This window comes from Telmatherina bonti (assembly GCF_933228915.1).
Source record: "Telmatherina bonti genome assembly, chromosome: 17".
In the NCBI taxonomy this organism is placed as follows: Eukaryota; Metazoa; Chordata; class Actinopteri; order Atheriniformes; family Telmatherinidae; genus Telmatherina; species Telmatherina bonti.
Window position 1 is genome coordinate 14,004,250 of NC_136615.1, and position 20,845 is coordinate 14,025,094.

Here is a 20,845-nt window from a genome sequence, read left to right on the forward strand (position 1 = left end):
ACATTTTTTTCTCAAACGGATATTTCTCTTTTCTCTGTACTCTTTCCCTACACTTCCTCTCTTTCTCTCTCTCTCTCTCTCTCTTTATCTGCCTTTTCTCCTGTCTTTCTCTCGGGAGAACTTTAATAATATTTGTCTGCAGCAGTGTGGTATATTTGTCTTGTGATCTTGCATCTTCTCTGCCCTTTTCCCAAACTCATGTGTAACCTATAGCAATTAGTTTCAAGTGAAAATATTCCTTAGAGCTTTCTGATGTTTGTGTGCAATACTTCCTCTACTGTACCCGTATGGCAAAACTAATGTAAGAGGAACCAGTACTAAAGAACAAACATTCAAAGACAACCACAATAAAAATCTATTGTGAAAAAATGACTGATGTGTGACTCCTCCTTCTTCAGTGCTTTCACTTATCACAGTTATTCTTCACAAACTTTGTGCATTAAACAAGCAAAAAAGTGGTATCATTTACAGGATAGATTTTAAAGCCCTGCTGATTGTGTACAAATCCCAGAACAGTTTAGTCCCAGAATACATCTGTGATATGTTCAGAGAATATAAACCAAGCAGAGCTCTTAGATCCACAGACTCGGTTCAACTAGTCCAGACCAGAGTCTAGACTAAACATGGAGAAGCAGCGTTTAGCTGTTATGCTGCAAACAAGTGGAACAAACTCCCATCAAATGTAGGACCTTTTAAATCCAGATTAAAAACATTTTTTATGCATTTTTGCATGAAATCTGCATGTTTAACTGATCTTGTTTTTAACTATCTTAATCAAATTTATCATATTATTGTGATGTTTGCTGTTTTTGCTGTCTTCTCTTTACAACACCTGTATTGCTCTTCATTATTTTATATAAAGCACTTTTCTTTTTTTTTTTTTTTTTTTTTTACAAGAAATGTGCTATACTTGCCCTGCCTTGGCTTTAAAAGGTCTGCATTTTACCATTTACCAAGTTTCTAGTCCGACTGACTGATGCACCAGATGCAGCAGATCTGCCTTGAGATTTAGTTTAGATTTATTTGTTTGATTTAATAAGAACAATGTACATTGATAAACACTTTGTACAACATGCCAGATTTAGCTAGAAGCTACTTTCCAGTACAGGTTTATCCCTTTTTTTTTTTTTTTTATCACATTCATGGTTTAAATGTGATTTCTGAAAGGAGCCTCAACATATTCAGTTGAAGTATATACAAGTATATACAGTCGCTGTGTTTATAATAATGACAGAGCACAAAGCTATAACTAAGTAGTCAAAGTCATGTCCTGATGGATGAGTTGACATTCTGGCTCGGGAGGAAAATTTCCCTTGGTTTCCTTAAGAGACAGACTGTACTCAGAGTGGGGGATTTACTGCATGCTCCCACTGACAAACACAGCAGCAACAAAACAGAGTCTGGTTCTGTCATAAATGACACGCCACAGCAAAGTAGCAATCATTCTGTCTCAGGTGTGGCATCCTGCAGCATGGCAATGATTATGCTTAATGGTTGTGGTTGTAATGGGCATCATAACTCAAATGTTAAAGCATCTATATTTTCTGTCATCAACTCTTCAGCCTAGATGTAAACAAATAATTGGTGATATAGTGATGAATTAATTGTCTCCTGGGGTTTCAGTGCAGCAGTTACCATTCAGAGAATATACTGTATGTACACATTGTTTAGAAATTTGTTTTCAAAGGTTTACCTGCTCATTCAAAATGAAAAAAAAGATAAATGTGTCTTAACTATCTCAAAATATCTCTAACATCTTTAAAGTGTTTCCCACAAACCTGCGTGGAATTACTTTTGGTCAAATGGTGCATGATAAAAGAAAAAGAAAGACTCATAAATGCCCTTAAGTTACTGTACTTTGGTAGAGCTGCCTCCGTTAATCTTGGATCCTGCATGTGCTGTATAAAACATAAATATTTTAAATGTCATCATGCAAAACCTCCCAGGCATTTTTATATTCTTGGTTGCTGTAACATGTCTTAAAAAAACGGTATGTGAGACTGCTTTAAAGCCATCCTTTCCTCGTGATAGTAAGTGTAAAAAGCATCCAGAATGTTACTGTTGGTTAATTTAGGCAACAACTAAAATAGATATCATAGAGATGAATGAATGAAAAGGAGTTGAATACTGACTAGATATGTATAGTTGTAATGCCCTTGCAGAATTTTATCTTAATGGATTGCTACAGCATTGAACATTAAGCATCAACCTTGTGGTACGCTGTCTAGCAGTAGCACTAAAATGCTACTGCTAGATGCCTCTATTCTAGTTAAAACAGATAAGGAAATAATAGCTGCAAAAAAAAAAAAAAAGAAATCATGCACATAAAAAGATATAGAAGACATAAGTGTAAATAATGACGAATCTTTTAAGAAAGGCATATATGCTAAATTTCTAGAGAGAATATTAATAAATCAGTATTTAGAATTGGATTTGGCTCCTGTGTTATAGTGTCCTGACAGACACCCCAGGCAGAACACAACAGGACTGGCACAACAGGTACAAATGTCAAGAGTTGTCTTCACAATTCAGAAGCCTTTTGTTTTACAGTGGGGGGGTCACAGCTCTTCATATTGCTCAGTGTGACCTCGTAAGTCAGGTTGTCAGGGCTCTTTTAGCAAAAATACATAATATCTGTAAGCGAGCAGCATTTGTAGGTGTTTTCATGTAGTATTGAATTATTAAAGATGTGCAAATGAGAGTATCCCTGCCATTTCTCCAAATCCAACACACAACCACAAGCATTTATGATTCAGAAGAGAATTGGGGAGGGGCTGAGTAGCCCTGCATGTCTTTACATCACCGGTCTTACATAGAAAACTACTGTATAATTGTCTTTCAAGGGTCGTGGCTTTAAAAGAGTGGAACAGCAAGCCATCAGTACCAGCTGTTTTTATTCTGCTCTATCACCGTCTCAGTGGGGACATCTATTAGTGTTGACGGGACACCTGAGGCACTTTCCAAAACCAAAGAGAAGTGCACACAAGGATAAATCAAAGAAAATGTAAGAGCTACAATCTGTCAGCAAACCCTGGCTGCTTGTCAGGGGAAATCAGACAGTGTGTTTAAATAGAACCCCTACAAACACCATTGTGTTTTCCTGTTAATTATTGACCCTAACCTCACATGAGCTGTCACCACACCAAACTCAGCATGTAGCTACAAATTTGCTCTACCCAGTGTGTAGCCAGAAAAGGATTGAGAGTTCTGCAAAGATTCACACACCTTGTAGGATACCATAAATTATCCAAGGCACTGTCTGATTGGCTAAACAGGCAATCTCACCAGGATGAGCTGAGGTTGTGTTGCTAAGGCAACAGTGGGGAACCTCCCTGTCCCAGCCCTGTTTTCTCTTTGCATGAATCTTTATCAAATGTGAGAAACACTTTAACAACTAGAACACACTGGTTGAAAAGCTTCCAGGCATGCAATGAAAACAACAAATGTAAGCAGGACGGTTTAATCAGTCTGATTTAAAGAAAATATGGCACAAATGTTTCCTTTACAGAGAATCATCAGAATTTTTTCAAGTGTGCAGAGCTTTTGTTATGTAATCCTGTGGAGGTCAACGGGTACACTAACATGAAGTGGCAGGAAGTGGTGTTTAGTACAGCTGTCTATATCAGAACGATTGCTGGATGTTCATCAGAATGATAGTAATCTACATCTTTCACTTATTCATTATGACAATAACTGGCGTGCATTTTTTGCAATTTGTTATGTTATCAGTTATTGAGACCTTTAAAAAAATTATTCTGCAGTTAAATTTAAATGTAATATGTATTTTTGTGACATGTTCAGGCAGTGATGCAGCCTAAAAAAATATGTTTACAATTACTAAAACTACAGCTACATTTTGAAGTTATATCATAAACATTACATAAAATTCAGAATATATTTTTTCTGTTTACTAAAATGTCTCTTGAGATATTCTGATTTATTTTATTGTTTTAAAGGAGGCTATAGAGAATTGCAAAAATTACCTAAAGACACAAAGAATTTGCTGCGTGACATGATGTTTTGTTCAAGACCAAATTGTTGGAGCCATATGTTCCACACAACCACATTGGGATAAGAAATATATCGTTTTCCAAATTTAAATCTCACTCTAGTGATGCAAAAGATCTGACTTTATAGTTGTTTGAAACAGGAAATAATATTTTACCGGGGAAAATTTATTATTTTATTTTATTTTGTAGTTTAAGGTCAAAATCTTGCCATTTAACCACCCAACTTTCAATTTGACAGTCTTTGTCAGTAATCTGTTATTTTTTATTATTATTATTATTTATTTATTTTTATTATTGTCTTTGTTGTTGTTGATGCTGCCACTGTATTAAATGATCATATAGTGCAGAAGACTCCTCTGTTTGGTCCTACACGAGCAGCAGGCCATTACTTTTCTATGCATCCAAGCTCTAACACACCTGGCTCTGAACTTGAAAGGTTGTGTGGCGCATTTGATTTGATTCAGGTGTGTTGAGGCAGGAATACACTGAAAACCTGCTGTACTGCTGCCGTTGCAGGACTGGATGTTGACAAAGTCCGTCAGACGTGAATTTACCAGACATGTTGCGCGGTACAACAGCACTGTCTGCAGGTTATATAGTGAAATGTCTGAAATGAAAGTTCGGGAAAAGGGGAGAAAAATGAAAATGTTATATAGACATATGTAATTTATGGAGCTTGAAATATAAATATGAATACAAAAAATGATTAAATATAAAAAATTAAATCACAATAAATTGCTTCTGCGGCGAATTTCATGTGCAGCGTCATGTTGGACGATACCAACTACAAACTGTGAATAAATACAAAGAAAACACAAATTGTTATATGTTACCCTAAAATATGTTAATTTAATAACTTTTATTAAGTAAATTCTGTAATACATCTCTGTGTTTTGCTAGTTAAAATGTTTTACTAATATACAATGGACACAAACACTCCCTATGTTTTCATCTCCATGGTACAGTCAGTGGACAACATGGCGCTGCTGGTCAAGCTGGCTGGTAAATGTTGTCGGTCGTTGCCATTTGAGCCCTCTAAAGGTTTATTATGTGGTGTTTTACAGTCAGGTTGGATTGAAGGCTGCGTTGGAGGTAAGACAAACAAAATCCTACAACAAGATAACTTTGTGATGCCAAATTAACTGCAAAAACTGTCAGCTTGGCAGACAGAGGAAAGCTTGTAAAGCAACCACATCAATCCTCATGTGAGGAAAAGTAGAAGCTGATTGCAGATCGATTTGTACTTGCAGAATAATTTACTTATGCAAATAGGTATTGGTAATTTAACCTTGAAGTTCTGCGCGTAATGGTCCTTTGTTTAAAATGTTCTTAAACATTTGGAAGTGTGCAAGATTACAATCAAAAGAAAAACTTGTGAAGTAAGTGCAAGAAAAATGACCCATTTTGACTTTTTCTATTGATTAATTCTACCATACAGTAACCTAAACACAGGCTTTCACTGCTTTAAAGATAGGTTGCTTCCTGCTGCCTCCCTGATCCTTTCCCTGCCTGTCCTGGTCCATTCATTAGTTTAGGGAAGAGTTGATTTCAGTGAATTTGTGCGATAAATAATCCATTTTTATTTGATTGGCCTAATCCCACTTTGGGGCAGGCCACATATGAAGATCTGATCATAATGAGTGAGTGAGCTTGTTTGTTTGTTTGTTTCTTTTTTCTTTTTACACAGCCGGTCAGATGTTTGAACGCACTCTCTAATTTGATAGAGAAATCAAATTGAACTGAACCAACATGACATAACTTGTCCATTTATCTTTGTCCTTTTGTTAATATTAGAATATTAATAGAATATTTTGAGTATGGGGTCTAATTTTAATGATTTTATGTCTTTACTCTTCAGCTAAGAGACATTTATTGTCAGAAGATGTCATCAAATTGCAAGAATTCCAACAAAGAAAACTGGCAGCATCTCACCTTGTTACTGGATCAGAAGGTTAATCAGTGTCTGTCATTTACAACCATGCTATATTTGGAGAAAAAAAATCTCAACAAGAAAAAAACAAAGCAAAAACTTTTTTTTTTCTTAATTTACAGGAAATTATATCCAGTTGTTAAAACAGAAGATGCAAAGAAACGAGTTGATTCTGCGAGAGGAGCTGAAGCTTCTCCTTCACATCTGCCAGTCTGCAGACGACATGTTAATAGCAAAAGAAGCCGTCTACAGGTATGTCACCTGGTTAACTGGTAGCTGTCACTTGTCAGTCACAAAGACAAACTAAAAAAGATTTCTGTTCTTCTTACCATTATCTTCCTTTTTTATTTTCAGATATTATCAAATATGAATTTGACACCACAATCCCCATTTGCCAAATACATGAAATAATAGATAATTTACATAAGTAAATAATTTACATCTTTATTTACAATTTAAAGGTATCACAAAGAGAACAGCAACTTGTTATATGGAGACTTTAAGTTCGGCCCCCTCTTCATGAGACTGTGTTACGAGCTTGGTCTGGAGGGAATGGCTGCTGCTACAATAACAGATAAGGTTAACATAACAGGACTCATTGACTGTTGTTAATAAAATCTAAATTCTGATAACATAAAACAATTCAATGACACCTTGCACCAAAAATGTTTTCTCTCTTTTTTTTTCAACAGAATATGAAAGGATTTTTCATTGACGCAACCTCTTATAACATCACTATTGACATGTTATTTATAAAAGGCTCATATGAAAGTAAGTAACAGTTAAACTTTTCACTTTCTCCACAGTTATTTTCACAAGTATAATATTCTAAATGTTGATTATTACAGGTGCTATGGAAGTACTCATAGTCATGAGGAACCAAAGTGTGCCATTCAACAAAGACACAGTAACACTAGCAATTGCTACCTGCTATAAATTGGTAATGTTTAGAGTATTTGACACATTTAATATAATATTGCAGTATTAAGGCTTGAATTAGAAATGAATATGTTTTGGCCTGTGCTTTTTATCATTTGGGTTGAGCAGAACACTGCAGAGTCCTACAGTATCTGCTCTGCTGTGATAGAAGAGCAGCAATCCAGAGGGTTCTTCATCCCCAGGCATGCATACTGCTTTGCTGTAGCATTAGCACTTCGACAGGTGAGCTGTCTCTTTTATTTTAAACTCACAATATGCATGCAGAAATATATAATAATGTTAAAAAAAAATCTACTTTTTTTTTCTCTTCCTATTTTCCAGAATGACCTGGAAAAGGCTAAGTCTTTATATTCACAAATTATGAGTACTGATAGCAAATTGTGCCAAAATTTTAAGGTAAAGATGGAACATTTATTCGCTGTATTATTTCTTGCTTCTGTTGTTCAGTTATAAATGTTGTTTTGTTTTTTTTTTTTTACTGTTTTAGGTTGTAATTTTAGCCATGTCAGGAGACGTTGCTGATGCCATTTCCATCCTTTCAGCAGCCGTTTTGCCTAAAAGGCCAAACTTTGTGAAAAAGCCTGAGTTTTCACAGGAAGTGGTAGGTGAAACACAGATGTTTGAATTAAATATATTGTAGCTTCAATGAGTTGACTTAGGATGTACTCATGAAATTTTTAACGACCATGAATGTGATTGGTAACTTCAAAGATTGGAGTGTCTATGTATTTGTTCTATTTTCATAACTATAGAAAAATCATTTTATGGCTATAAGAAAAAAAATTATAGATATTTTTTATTCTTAATATTACCAACAATTGATTTTAAAACAAGATTGGAAGTCAAAATGGAAGGAACAGGTTGACCCAGTGGCATCTTTTTTTTAAGGTGAATTTGCTCCGTTTGCGTTGTGAGGGGCAACCATGCCAGATGAAAGTGGAAGAAATCGTGACCCAGCTAGAAGCAGCTGGTCAGGTGACTCTGCAGACTCTTGATGACATGCTGTGTCGTGCACCAACGGGAAAAAGGAAGCAAATGCAGATGGAGGAGGAGAGGAGGGTCAGCCGACGGACTCTGAAGCCTCTACAGTCCGCTCTTTTGTCAGAATGAAGCCAATGAGGCTATGTTATAACAGATTTTGACATAAGTTGACTGATGCAATTTTAAGAATGTTGTACCTCAAAACTATGAACTCTGTTACTAATATGTGTGAGAATTAATAAGTAGTATTGCTCCTACAGATGCAACAATGTAAAGAGAAAAACTCTGCTCAAATGACGTGTATTTTTCTACTGCAATGTGAACATTTAAAGATTTTTAATAATCTGTCGAACAATTCATCGGATGCAAACATCTTTTAAACTTGCTTACTATCCTCAGTCATATTTTTCTTTTGTTAAATTGTGCATTTGGTGGTTCCCATGCAACACCTCTCTCGAAACAGAATCTAGACTAAACTTTGCCTTCATGTCCATCATATACTCATGAAATTGTGCATTTGATGGATCTGCTCTCAAGGATCTCACTTCCAGGGATTTGGAAGGATTGGGTTTTATATGTTTTGGTATATGTGTGAAAGAATGTGTAAAAGTGAATCATATTTGATAATAAAATCCACATTCTCATATTGGAATTTCCCTTGCCCTTGGTTTATTTAATGGCTTTGAAACTGTACAAGCAGATTTTGACCCACACAGCTCAGATTTTATAAACACCCTGAAACACTTTGAAAACTCACTTCATACAGTGTCTGCTAAGAGGCTGTCTCAATCCTGCTATACTTTCAATCTCATGTCTAAAAAAACGTGAACCAAAACTGCACCATTTTTTCTAACCACATTTGTTTCCTGTTTCATAACAGTATTTTGTATTGTACTGTATTTTGTCTTTTCATACACAGAAAAACGATAATTCGGTTCTTAAAGTCGGAATAGCATACCACAACATCACAGTTACATGATTATGTCAGTTTTAGCTTTTTTTTTTTTTCTCCAAAGAAACATACCAATTAAGCATACCCCCAACTGGCTCCCAAACTCTAACTCCAAAAAGACATTACAGAATGTTTTAATGTTAGTAGACTATCAAATGTTTCATGCATTTAAAGCTGGGGTAGATAATCTTGCTGAGAGACATTTTTTTTTATTCTAGGTAAATAGTTCCTCGTCCTGTTAGTAGTATAGACATTTTGTAATTATGAACAATAAGAAATATAGATAAATCCTTAGTTTACTGTAGATCTATAAAAACTCTGACCAATCCAAATATTCGGACCGAATTGAATTCGCCCCCTGCTGTCACAAATTCTGATAGGTCACAGATTTTTGCTGTAACACCTGCTCCCCTCGTGCCCCTCCCGCAGCGCACACCTGATAGCCACACCCTGCATGTAAATAGCGTGTTAATTTTTAAATACAAAGTAGTGAAGAAGAAACTCGAAAGGCAAACATGGCTAAGAAAATGCTGGAAGGATTTCCCCGACATGCCTCTGCTTATTTGCCTCCTCTCGATAAAATGTTGAGAAAGAGAAAATCTGGTCGAAAAAGCTGCGAATTAGAAAAGCAACCGGAGAGCGGAAACCTCCGCCAATGGGCCTTAAAAAAGTTCAAGATCCAATTGGTGATCCGGATCACCGCCAAAATTAAATCATGTCTTCTTTTTCACATTTCCAACAACTCCTGAAAATTTCAATAAAATCGGTCCATAACTTTTTGAGTTATCTTGAACGAAAACAGACAGATAAATGCCGGTAAAAACATAACCTCCTTGGCTGAGGTAAGAAAAAAACCTTAAATCCATAGTTCATAGATATCATCCCATAGACCGTATATGAAAGATGGAGGAGCTTTATTAATGTCTATGCTCCAGCGGATAACAGTGAAGCCTGTGCGGAGTGCATAAAACTGGAGTTCCCCCTTCATCCGCCAGGGGCTGGCTTCAAAACAGAGCGAATCCCCACAGACTCTCATGTTAAAAAGGCCAACTTCACAGCAGAAATAAACAAGTTCACAGCCTAGTACAAAAATCTGTTTTTGGTATAATAGGTCAGGTTTACCTTCATAACAACTGTGGGGGGAGTGTATTTTTTTCTAACTCTCTTTAAATACAGTCAATGTTTCACATCTTACTAGCTCCCCAACATTACCTACCCCAGCTTTAATTAGGCCACATTCGATTGTACGCATGCGCACAAAACAAATGAACGCTATTCTGATGGGTATTCTAAACTGATATAACACCTGGCACCTGAATATTAGATAGCTTCCCTGATTATTTCTGGATGAATCCAGAAAGTCCAGCTATCCACTGTTTTGCCATTTAGTGTCACTATTATAATTCTGGCAAAAAAAAAAAAAAAAAAAAAAAAAAACGGATTAAAAGTTACTGCTTTCACAAAATATCAATATTTTAAAGTATATCAACGCAGTATGTACCACTGTAGTAACTACAGCACTAAGGACACATGTACAGTGAATCTGACATTACAACTAAGCATTCAGATCGGATCACTCCCTACATGTCAACAAAACCTGATGCACATTAAATCCCTCCCACAATGCACCGCTACACTGGCAGCAGAGCTCCTTCGGAAAAGAGCGACGGGGGTGCTTCTTTAACCCTAAAATTTCGTGTTTAAAAAAAGTCATACTGGGTAGAGTTGTTGCTCAGTTCTAAAAAAAAAAAAAAAAAAAGAAAGAAAAAGAACTAGTTAAAAGTTGTGGATAGATGCGTCGGTGACTGATATCAACGCCGAGCGGCTGCTGGTAGCATCTGCTAGCCAGTTAGCTGTTTCTGACTGACGGGGTAAGCCGCGTCGAAAGCTGCTGTTAACAGCTGGTAATCACAACTACCCTAAGGGAAGACATGTATATATATATTTAAAAATTCTCATAGTAAAAATTACATTTTATAGACTGAAATCAACTGCGGTGGCGCAGTTAGCAGTTAGTTTGTCATCGCTAGTGAACTTAGCCTGGATATTATTGGTGGTCTTAGGCTGTTATCTTTGAAAACTGGGAGGCTTCAGCAGACTCGTCTAGAAAAACACCATGAGCACCGAAGAGGCTGCAGCGCCCACCAAAACCGCTCCAGAGGACGATGGCATGACCTGGTGGTACAGATGGCTCTGCAAAATAGCAGGTGTTCTGGGAGGAATATGTGAGTAGTTTTAAAAGTTAATAAATTACAGATTCATACTCAACAGCAGCTTGTTAAATGTCTCTTGTTTAACCTCTGCAGTGTGGCAGTTTATAGTATTTTGTTTGTTTGCCTTTTCTCACTGACAACTGGATTTATTATGCACCATTGTTTGTACTCCCTTCTTTGTAATTTATATAAAAGTCAAATCACATACAGGGCAAAAAAAATAAATGTACTTGTTTTTTGTTTGTTTGTACAAAGGACTGTGTGTGTGTGATTATGTACAATCTGCATTTCACTTGCCCAGCTACTAAACAAAAGCCTTGTCACAGCTCATTGTCCCCTCACTGCAGCAGCCTCTGGTGGGCACCGCCTGTTATCATGACTTGCTTATTTCTAAACCAGTTGTTGTTCCCTAGTTTGCATATATGAACACCAACATCCACATGTTTGTGTGTAATATTCCACTGAGGAGTTCAGTATGAGAAAGGAGTGATTTCTAATTGCTGGCTTTGCAGTTCTGTGGCAGCATTGCAGCCCTCCATCCCCTTCCTTTATCCCTGTCCTTTTCAGTGACACCAGAGTCAGAGTTCCTGTTTCACATTAACTACTGCATATTCAATAGCTCTTGTATTATTGAGAAGGCTGAATGATGTAAAGGGACAGGATACACCATGTGGTTTTTCCAGAGTTTGCGATATTAGTGACTTGTCTGGTCCATCAGTTCAGATAGTGCCTTTCTTCTCACTATGGATGCTCAGTTAAGGTATGGTGTTAACTCCTACATACAAAAGCTCAAGATTGGCACCAGTGATGAAATACACAGAACCTTAGATTAAGAAAGATGATATGAAAATGTTGAAATATGCCACGGATTGTAAAAGCTGTGCATTGTGCAATTAAGCATTACCGAAGTTAACATTATGCTATATATTATGAAAATTAATTACAGATGTATTATGTTATTATTGATCAGACCTGCAACTTCTTTTTTCTGAAGTTGCTTAGTCTGCTGGGTATTTTTACAATGAACCCTGAGATTATATCAGTTACAACAACCATCATGATTGTCTCAATTTAATTAAGCACATATTAATTATCATGTATTAAATTGATTAGTTTTGCAATTAAAGCAGTAGATCATGACAGTCATTTAGCTGATAACACCAAGTTTTGCAGGCCCTTTTTCATCAACAATTTCAAAGAAAAGAAATTTATCATTTCAGTTGCACTTAAAAATTCAATAAAAATATATAAATGGGATGATTACAAAGGCAGCAGCACATTAGTATATCCTTAGTGCATAACGTATATTTCACCATTGCTCAGCTTCAAGTTGTTGCTGGTGCATGGAATGAACATTTTAATTATATATGATAAAACTATATGAGCCACTAGCTCGGTGACAGATCCCAGTGGCCTCCTGCATTGAGCAACACATCATGCATATGTTGATACAAACAGATCTACAGTTTAATACTTTGAAAGAACTCATAGGAGGACAACAGCTGTATTGTAAGTGGATTTTATTTAATATGTTTATGCCATTCCATACATTGTATTTGGTTGCGTCTCACATTGTTAATGTTTTTAGTGCTTATAGAGTAAATTAATCGCTCACCAGGCAACGTATTTATAGCAGCTTGGTATGACATTGAAGTGAGTGAGATGGAACTTCCATAGAGACGTTTCATTTTAATGTTTATTGAATATTAAACACTTATAACTTTAGGTAAGGGCTCATGTTTTGTCTATAATGCACTATCTAACATCTGCTTTAGTGTAATAACAGACTTCTTGATTTGTTTTTGTTGTACAGCTTGCGCTGTCTCAGGAGTATGGAACTGTGTCACTGTGAACCCTTTAAACATCGCTGCTGGAGTTTGGATGGTGTAAGTCCTCTTTATTGTTCTTGATGTAGCATAAACATTTACTCATTCAGATTTCACAAGTCCAAGGGTTTTAATTATTTTTCAATGAGAGGACCAGTAAAAAAAAAACAACAAGCATTCATGGTAACAATCCCACATATCCTGTTGCTGTAGCAAAATGAGAGCAAATACAGCTGTAGGTTTTGGTGCTACAGTTTGACAAATGTGTCCTGTTTAGTCTCCCTGTAGGTGTGAACTGCATTTTCATTAATATCCACACCTACTGCTTAAATGTTTAAGGAGTGGAAAAAGTTTTGATTTGTTTGGATTTTAAAATAGCAGTCGTACAGGTTTCAGTTCAGGCTGACAGGAGCCACAAATGAAGCTTAATGCTGCAAATCAGCCTGCTCTATCTGCCAGTGAGATAAAGTTTTATCAACTTCAACTTTACATCATTTATTGGCCTCTTTTCTTACTCTGGTGTGAAATAATTCATGGTATCTCATGGTAAAGCAATAATATTTTCTCCCTATGTTGGTGGATGAGCTTCAAAGTTCACATGCCGACACATGCACCCCTATTTCTACCAGGCAGGTGCATTCATTATTCAAACAAGAGTTAGTCGTAGCTCTTATGTCAGCGACCTGCTCAGCGTTTCTGTGACAACATAGTGGTTCTTTTTTACTTAGTTAATTTAGATTCTTGTGTTTGAGCTGGATTTGTTTAGAATCATTCACTGCTCTGCTGGGTGTGTGTATGTCCCCTCCTCCCACCTCAAGGTTGAATGCCTTCGTGCTGTTCCTTTGTGAGGTGCCATTCTGTTGCCAGTTCATAGAGTTTGCTAATGCAGTCGCAGCCCGCGCCGACAAACTCAAACCCTGGCAGAAAGCCTTCTTCTACTGTGGGTGAGAACAGCTATGCATTGTACATGCTTCATGTTGGGGAAGGCTGTGCTTCAGTTAAAGGAAAATTAAACTGTGGTTTATATTGTATAAAAGCGTGAGTGTACTAAACATTTTTTTTTTTCTCTTTGTTGTCTCGGCTGCATACTTTCAGGATGGCACTGTTCCCTGTGTTTTTGAGCTTTTCCATTACCACGTTGTTTGGGAATGCCATCGCCTTTGCCACAGGAGTTCTGTATGGCCTCGCATCCTTGGGCAAAAAGTAAGCTGTCCTGTATGCACTAATAGCATGTTATACAGTACCAGCAATGTAGTTACTCATGTTTCTTAATATTTCAATCACATTAAACAGACTCTCTCATTAAATGCAGTCTGCCACATTAAAAAACAATTAACACAAGTTTTTATTTCATGCCTAACAACTCTAATGAGCCTTCCTGTCCATGCATATTATCGTTTAATGAGGAGAGATGTGTGATAACCTTGCTGCTGGTGCTTCCTCTTCTCCTGACATACCTGCTTTGTATCCACCTCTCCCTTGGCATAACCTTCCTTTTTACTACCACCCTTCCTTTGCATCCTATTGTCCCCTTTTTTCCTCTCAGGGGAGATGCCGTGACTTACGCCAGACTGCAGCATCAGAAACAGGGAGACGAAGAGAGAATGGCAGGAATAGAAAATGGAGCTCCAGAGTGAAGCAGCTGCCTTGTCGCCCTCCTCTTCCTCTTGTTTTCCTCATTTCTTACACTTGGATTTTATTTCTCCGCGTTCTCCCTCCATCCTACATCTCCCTCTTCTCCGACACTACAGAACAGTTGTAATATTTATTTGTGTGCTTAATCTGGTGCAATTGTATCCAAGCAGCCTGATGTTGGATTTATTATTTGTTACATGTTGTGTAAGCAGGATTTTTCACTACAACTTGGAACCTTCAATTTAGGTTTTGATGTTGTAACTCTTTTCTTTTGTTATTTTTTTTGTTTGGTTTGTTACTGGTGTCAGTTTTAAACCCTTTTTTGCTGAAACTTTAATATCTTTGTTGCCCCAAAAGCCTATCAGGAAATTTGAGTAGAGCTGATAGTGATTGTAAAATATACATAATTGACCTCAGGTTATTTACTTAGGGTTGTGTGACAGAGGAAGGTCAGTGCATGAAGATGAGCCAGATGATACACAGATATGCTACCACGCATTTCATGTTTTATCCTCCTTTTGTCAGCATTCCCCACGTAATTTTATTTAATGGCAACTCAAGAGTAGTGGGTGGAATGAAGCTGTGGTACGGCAAGGGTGAAAATCCCCAGTATACACTGTCAGCAGGAGGAGAAGCAGGCAAACATTATTGCTCATTACTACCTACCTGTAACAGTATTCCAGGGTAAATAGTTGCAACACAAGACATAGTTAGCCATGATAGGGTTGCCCATACAGAGTTGTACAGTTGGGAAAAAAAAACCACCTTGAACTTTTTCTTTTGGAAGAAAAAGGTCCTTAAAGGTCTTTTATTTAAAGGAGTTTATTTCAGCCAGTATAAGAGTGGAAAGTTACAGTCGCTAATATGTGATTGGAGGGCTTAAATGTTGAAGTTATGCATAGTCAGGCCACACATTGCTGCATAATGGTCTGCCTGCTCAGTCTTTATGGTACAGAACAAATAATGCTTTGGCTTTTTTGTATTTCTTAAAACTAATGCAGGATGCACCAGTGTCGCCCATGTTAAATAAAGTTGTGGGGAACTGGAATGCAAACATGCATGAATGTATGTGTTAGGATATGACAAACAGCCTGATTATTGAGCTTTTCAGCTGTTTGTTCAAAGAAAGAGTGAGACCTGCCTTATAGCTTGAGCCAAATCTTCACCATCCTGTAGCAGAGAAGGTATAAAAAAACAGAACTCAATGAGCGATCGATGTGTTGGCGTTTAAAACGCAGACATTCAGACTGTAAATGTTCAGATTTCACCAGTCTGTAATGAATAATTGGGCTGTGTGTGTTTAAGTTTTTGTTTTATTCATCGCTTTTAATCGTTTTGTGAATTTTATGTAAGAAAGCTTACCTGAACTTTAATTTATTCCACTACACCACAGATGTGTAAATAACCTTAAGTGTCTCCTTAAAATGTTTCATACTTTGTGTTACCTCATGTTTTACTTTTAAATTGCCTGTTTTGTGTTCATTTCTTGTATTAAGTTGAGGATTTTTTTTTCTTTAGTTGTTTAATTATTTGTGCTTTGATCAAAAAATTGACTAAAAGTTTAGACTTTAAAGATTCTCCTCTGAGATATATGAACACGAAAAAGCCAAACTGAGTAATGGGAAGAGTGGTTTTGGTTTTACAGTAAACTCTTTGCACACACAACCCTGACCTACAGCTCCGGGGCATTTGTTAACACAAGCTGAAGGGATATGTTTAACATGAGGGAATGTAATCTGGTGTACCCAAAGATGAGGACCGGATATTTTAATTTATATTTTAGCTTTTATTTTAGCTTTTATACCTGCAATTTTTTTTTTTTTTTGCTACTTTGGTCGCATCTTGTACCAAATATTTGGTAGCATTCATCGCCAGAGCCATGCTTTACCTTTATCACTCATATGAGGTGTTTAGTGGTCAGCGGTTTGTAAATTAGGCGTTTTCTTGCCTTACCTTTACGTATTCAGAAAAATGGATGCTTTGAAACAACTGCTCACACATCTCTTACAGCTGTTTCTATCTTACGTCTGCTACCAGCTGGTTTGTGACCCAACGTTTTTTCCACACATCACCAGCTCTCAGGAATCACACAAAACTAGCACAAGCATGAAAATCATTTGAGCACATTAAAAAGCTTTTGTGATGAATTTTTATCATGCACAACCAGCATCGACAAGAGACAATATATCCACACCTGCTATATGCTACAGTCTTACACTACACTTCTAACTCTACCTTGATGTCCACGGCCATCCATCCAAATGCCCACTTTTATTCTAATGCAGTCCCAACCAAGCAATTTCATGAACTAATTTATTTTCCATCTGCAGGTATGAATGTATGCTTTACTGTAAAGGATATGTGTGCATTGTGTGTTATGATGTGAATCCTGATCATGTTTTGAAGTAGTAAATTAAACAAAGTTGCTAATATCACTGTGGTGTCAGTTTCTTTCGGTTTAGCTGCGCTTCCTGCAGTTATTTTTTGTCATGTATATGGTTTTGAACTTGTGAATGAGTTCACTTTTGTAGGAAAAAAAATCTCCAAAGTCCTAAAATACCCATAATTTTTCCTTTAGGTGTTGATTAGCTTGTACTTTCACTATACTAAACAATGCTATGCACTGATATAAAGGACATTTGTATGTCTGCTAAAATGAAAAAAATGTTATTTGTAATTTATTTCTTGTTGAATATCATTTAAATGTATTATAAATAGGCAGAATAATTTGTCTGGCTCTTTGACCTTGTTGGACTGTAACCAGCTCTCAGTAAAGTTAATGAAAATATATAAAGGGCACAAATTCAAACCTCAAGCCAGCCCTATGCTTTTACAAAGCAGAAACCACAGGGTATTATGTTAGCATTTTCTTCATGTAAAACTGCGGCAATAATCAAATATCTTGAAACTAGAACTTAAAAGCATTAGACAACAGCAGCTTTTAGACCATAACTACAAGGTTTGTAGTGTAAGTTACACTGTAGCATGACATTATATATATATATATATATATATATATATATATGTATATATATATATATATATATATATATATATATATATATATATATATATATATATATATATATATATAATAATTTAAAAAAAAGCAGTAATGCACAGTGTACCAAGCTGTAAAGAGACAAAGCTTGTCTGGTAGCTTCAGTTTTTTTTTTTTTTATATATATATATATATATATATAAGTCAGAGGAGAAGTACATTAAATCTTGAAACATAAAGCAGCCCACATCAGTTCAATTCATAAAATATTTAGCTTTTTCTACTAAGTGATGCTATAAAAGGAAAGAATATGGACTGTATTGATTTCATTCATGTTGTAACATGTTACCTTTGAGACCTTAAAAGCTCCTCCAGTCAAGCTTTAAGACATGAGAATATCTGCCACTGGTAATAAATTAGTCTTGTATGGCTTCCTAAAACCATTTTAGACATTTTGAAAAAGAAACAAATATTTTTCTAAAAAAAATCCATTCTAAAATTTCTTCATTATTTCTACTTCAGTATTTTCAATGTTACCACTCTGTATTCATATTTGAAACCTATATTTACTTATTCAAGTTCCTAAACCATTTGTTGGGCTTGTTTGTGGTTTGTATTGAAAAAATATAAGTTTTAAATGTGGATTTTTTTTTTTGTTTGTTTGTTTTGTTTTGTTTTTTGTTTATTGTTTTGTTATCTTTAAGGGGCCAAAATGTTAATCAAGTTGGTCAATAGGGAAAAAATAATGATCAGATCATACACCAGTTCATGTTATCAGAATTCCTGATAACATGGGGCAGGTTTTAAAGTAAAAAGCAACAGCATGACAGTATACACTTGTCAAGCATGTTTCTGTTTTTTTCTTTTTTTAAAAATCTTATGTGCTTTGTTGTGATTCTACCAAAGACTATTCCGTAATTATTCATTTATGAAAATAATACCATGCCAAAGTTCATTTTGCAGACTTACTGACATACATGTGCACCCTACAGACCAGTTTGAAATATTTCTATCTGCACACTTCACAGAAGACTGGTGTTCAGATCTTGTCTCCAGATGTTTCATGTGAGGACATCAGAACATTAACTTTTCACAAGAGGGGGTCATTTCTGGGAACTGTGTGAAATTTTGTGAGAAATTAAATAGAGAGATAGGGGCCCATGTGATTTCACTGCAGTACAGATAAATTTGACATGACATTAAAACAGTCAGAAATCTCTTGATAGGCATTGTTATTAGATAACAAAGAAGCAGTCCTGTACTTTGTCTCCTGCGGTTAATTGGGTTGAGTTTACACAATAGAATTAAAAATCTATTTAATACTGGATGTGAACTATAAATGTTCCTAGAAAGTTAAATAAGTAATTTTTTGTTTCCTGGTGTTTACTCAGAGGAATGAACGTTTCATGTTACAGCTAATAATGCTTTCGTTTTTTCTTTTTTTGCACATCTTAAAGAAAAAAAAGGTGTCATATGTCAACTCAGGATTTTTAAGTAATAGGAAGTAGCATCTGCAACAGCTGTATAAAGCCTTTTTTCCTGTTTTAAGTTTGTAAACTAAGTTGGTGAGTTGTATCATTGTTTTACAGTAAAAGACTTGAAGCATGTTACAGCCAGCAGCTTTCAGATTAATTTGATCTTTTAAAGCTGTTCTCACTGCTGGTTAATATCCGTTTAATTAAGGTCATCACAAATACCTGTCTCTTTTTATTGAAAACTTCCTTTTCTCTGCATCAGCCCTCCCTCTTATACCACTTTTAACACCTTAGCAGGTAAGATATGGCACTGTGCTGTCCTTTTTTGACATTCACTTAAATTTTCAAGGATTAGTTAATAAATTTGTGAGTTAAATGCAAGATGATTCATTTAAAACAAAAAGATTTGCTTTACATGTTATCATGCAACACGTGGAAGCAGGAACTGGGTTCATGTCATATATAAGGTGCTTTTTAACTTCAGTAACTTGTGTAACCAACAGAGGGCGCTGTAACACAAGGTTAGTCACATGCTTAGTATTTAATTATGTAATAAATTAGTTGTATTGTGAGCACAAAGGTAGGATGAATTCAATCATTAATGCTATAAAAACTTAACAATTGATGCTCCACATACTTTCAGGCTGATATTGGTTCGCACAAATCCATCATGGCAGGCTTTATAGCAGCAGTATCATGGGAATCAATTCTCCATCATTTTCACTTCAGAACCTCAGCAACAACCTCTTTTATCACTTAGAATAAGATGACATGATGAAGTCCTCAGAACAACCTGTTAAACGTGTAATAATGTATTTTAAGTATCTGCTATTATCTACCCTTCTTGGGTTCTTGTGGGAAAACTCCAAGGAAGATGAAAACAACCATTTTAAGGTTTGTTTGAGTCTTTTTTATTTGATCAGAAATCCAGCCAGACTCTCAGGGCCTAAAGTAGCGTGAGGTAAGCAGACACCAGGGAAAAAATATCTGAAAAAAATGTGTCATTTCATGCTGCTACATTTTCTTTTTTTGTGAAGAGATAGGCAACAGGACAATAAATTGTCAACTCAAAGCAGTAATTCCTTACCTTAATACTATAAGTCCTGCATTCATTTCATCTTCTAAGTGAAAACACCCACGTATTTACAACAAATGGCTGCTTAAAATAAAAAACAGTATTATCATACTGATGCTCTGAAGAGCAGAATAAATTCTGTCACTTAGCCACTGTAATGGTCTAATCTTTGCAAACCTTCTCTGAAAGAGTAAGAAAGTAGCTGCATGGGTTGAATAATGCAAATTGCAATGTTTTGTGCTGTAGTCAAATAATGTCTTGAGTAAACATCTTGAGCCACCTCTCATTTCTTTATATAGTGCCAAAAACAGCATGCAGGTAAGTAAATATTGCAACATGCTGACAAAGCATACTTTGTACAGTGCAGATAAGTTTGAAAGACAGGTTTTGGTAAGGTCATCTTTTTTCATTTTATACACTGAACCCTCTTGGACAAATGTAACTCTTTAGCACTTCTTGAAGAAAGTTTCAAAGCTCTTCTTTGAATGTAGGCTTCCTTTTGTTCTGCTTTCTGTCTAGATGTCCACTCTGCTTCAGTAATGAGTCCAGGCTCTAGGACGGATTCATAAGACCTGCTACCACCAGTTTTTAGTCCAGTTCTTGTATCCAAGGCCGGATTATCCAATGGGCATTACGGACAGAGGCCCAGGGGCCATGTCCGCTTGGGGCCCACGTAGGGCACATACCAGCAGTTTAGACATGAAGCAAAATGTACATAAAAGCCAAATACTTACACCACAGTGTCTGGTGCATTGCTATTGGCTGAGAAATGTTAGAAATGTCGTTTCACAGTGTATCATTCACAATT

General features: G+C 36.1%; 2 protein-coding genes across 3 annotated transcripts; both read left to right on the plus strand.

Moving 5' to 3' along the window:
• Nucleotides 1-4,966: 4,966 nt before the first annotated feature.
• ptcd2 (pentatricopeptide repeat domain 2) lies at nt 4,967-8,389 on the plus strand (the record flags this gene model as incomplete). The annotated part of the gene is made up of 10 exons (XM_079256661.1): nt 4,967-5,102; nt 5,869-5,961; nt 6,063-6,192; nt 6,402-6,519; nt 6,633-6,711; nt 6,789-6,880; nt 6,988-7,101; nt 7,201-7,275; nt 7,367-7,480; nt 7,768-8,389. The coding sequence occupies 10 exons, from the start codon at nt 4,967-4,969 to the stop codon at nt 7,987-7,989; spliced, it is 1,173 nt and encodes a 390-aa protein (XP_079112787.1). The 3' UTR covers nt 7,990-8,389.
• Nucleotides 8,390-10,448: 2,059 nt separating this feature from the next.
• On the plus strand, nt 10,449-16,912 carry cacfd1 (calcium channel flower domain containing 1). Of its 2 annotated transcripts, none has more exons than XM_079256531.1 (6): nt 10,449-10,716; nt 10,876-11,037; nt 12,839-12,911; nt 13,670-13,795; nt 13,947-14,054; nt 14,398-16,912. In XM_079256531.1, the coding sequence occupies exons 2-6, from the start codon at nt 10,929-10,931 to the stop codon at nt 14,486-14,488; spliced, it is 507 nt and encodes a 168-aa protein (XP_079112657.1). In that variant the 5' UTR covers nt 10,449-10,716; nt 10,876-10,928; the 3' UTR covers nt 14,489-16,912. The 2 variants fall into 2 exon arrangements, with proteins under 2 accessions (XP_079112657.1, XP_079112656.1); XM_079256530.1 differs by having other exon boundaries at nt 10,449-10,683.
• The last annotated feature ends 3,933 nt before the right edge of the window (nt 16,913-20,845 follow it).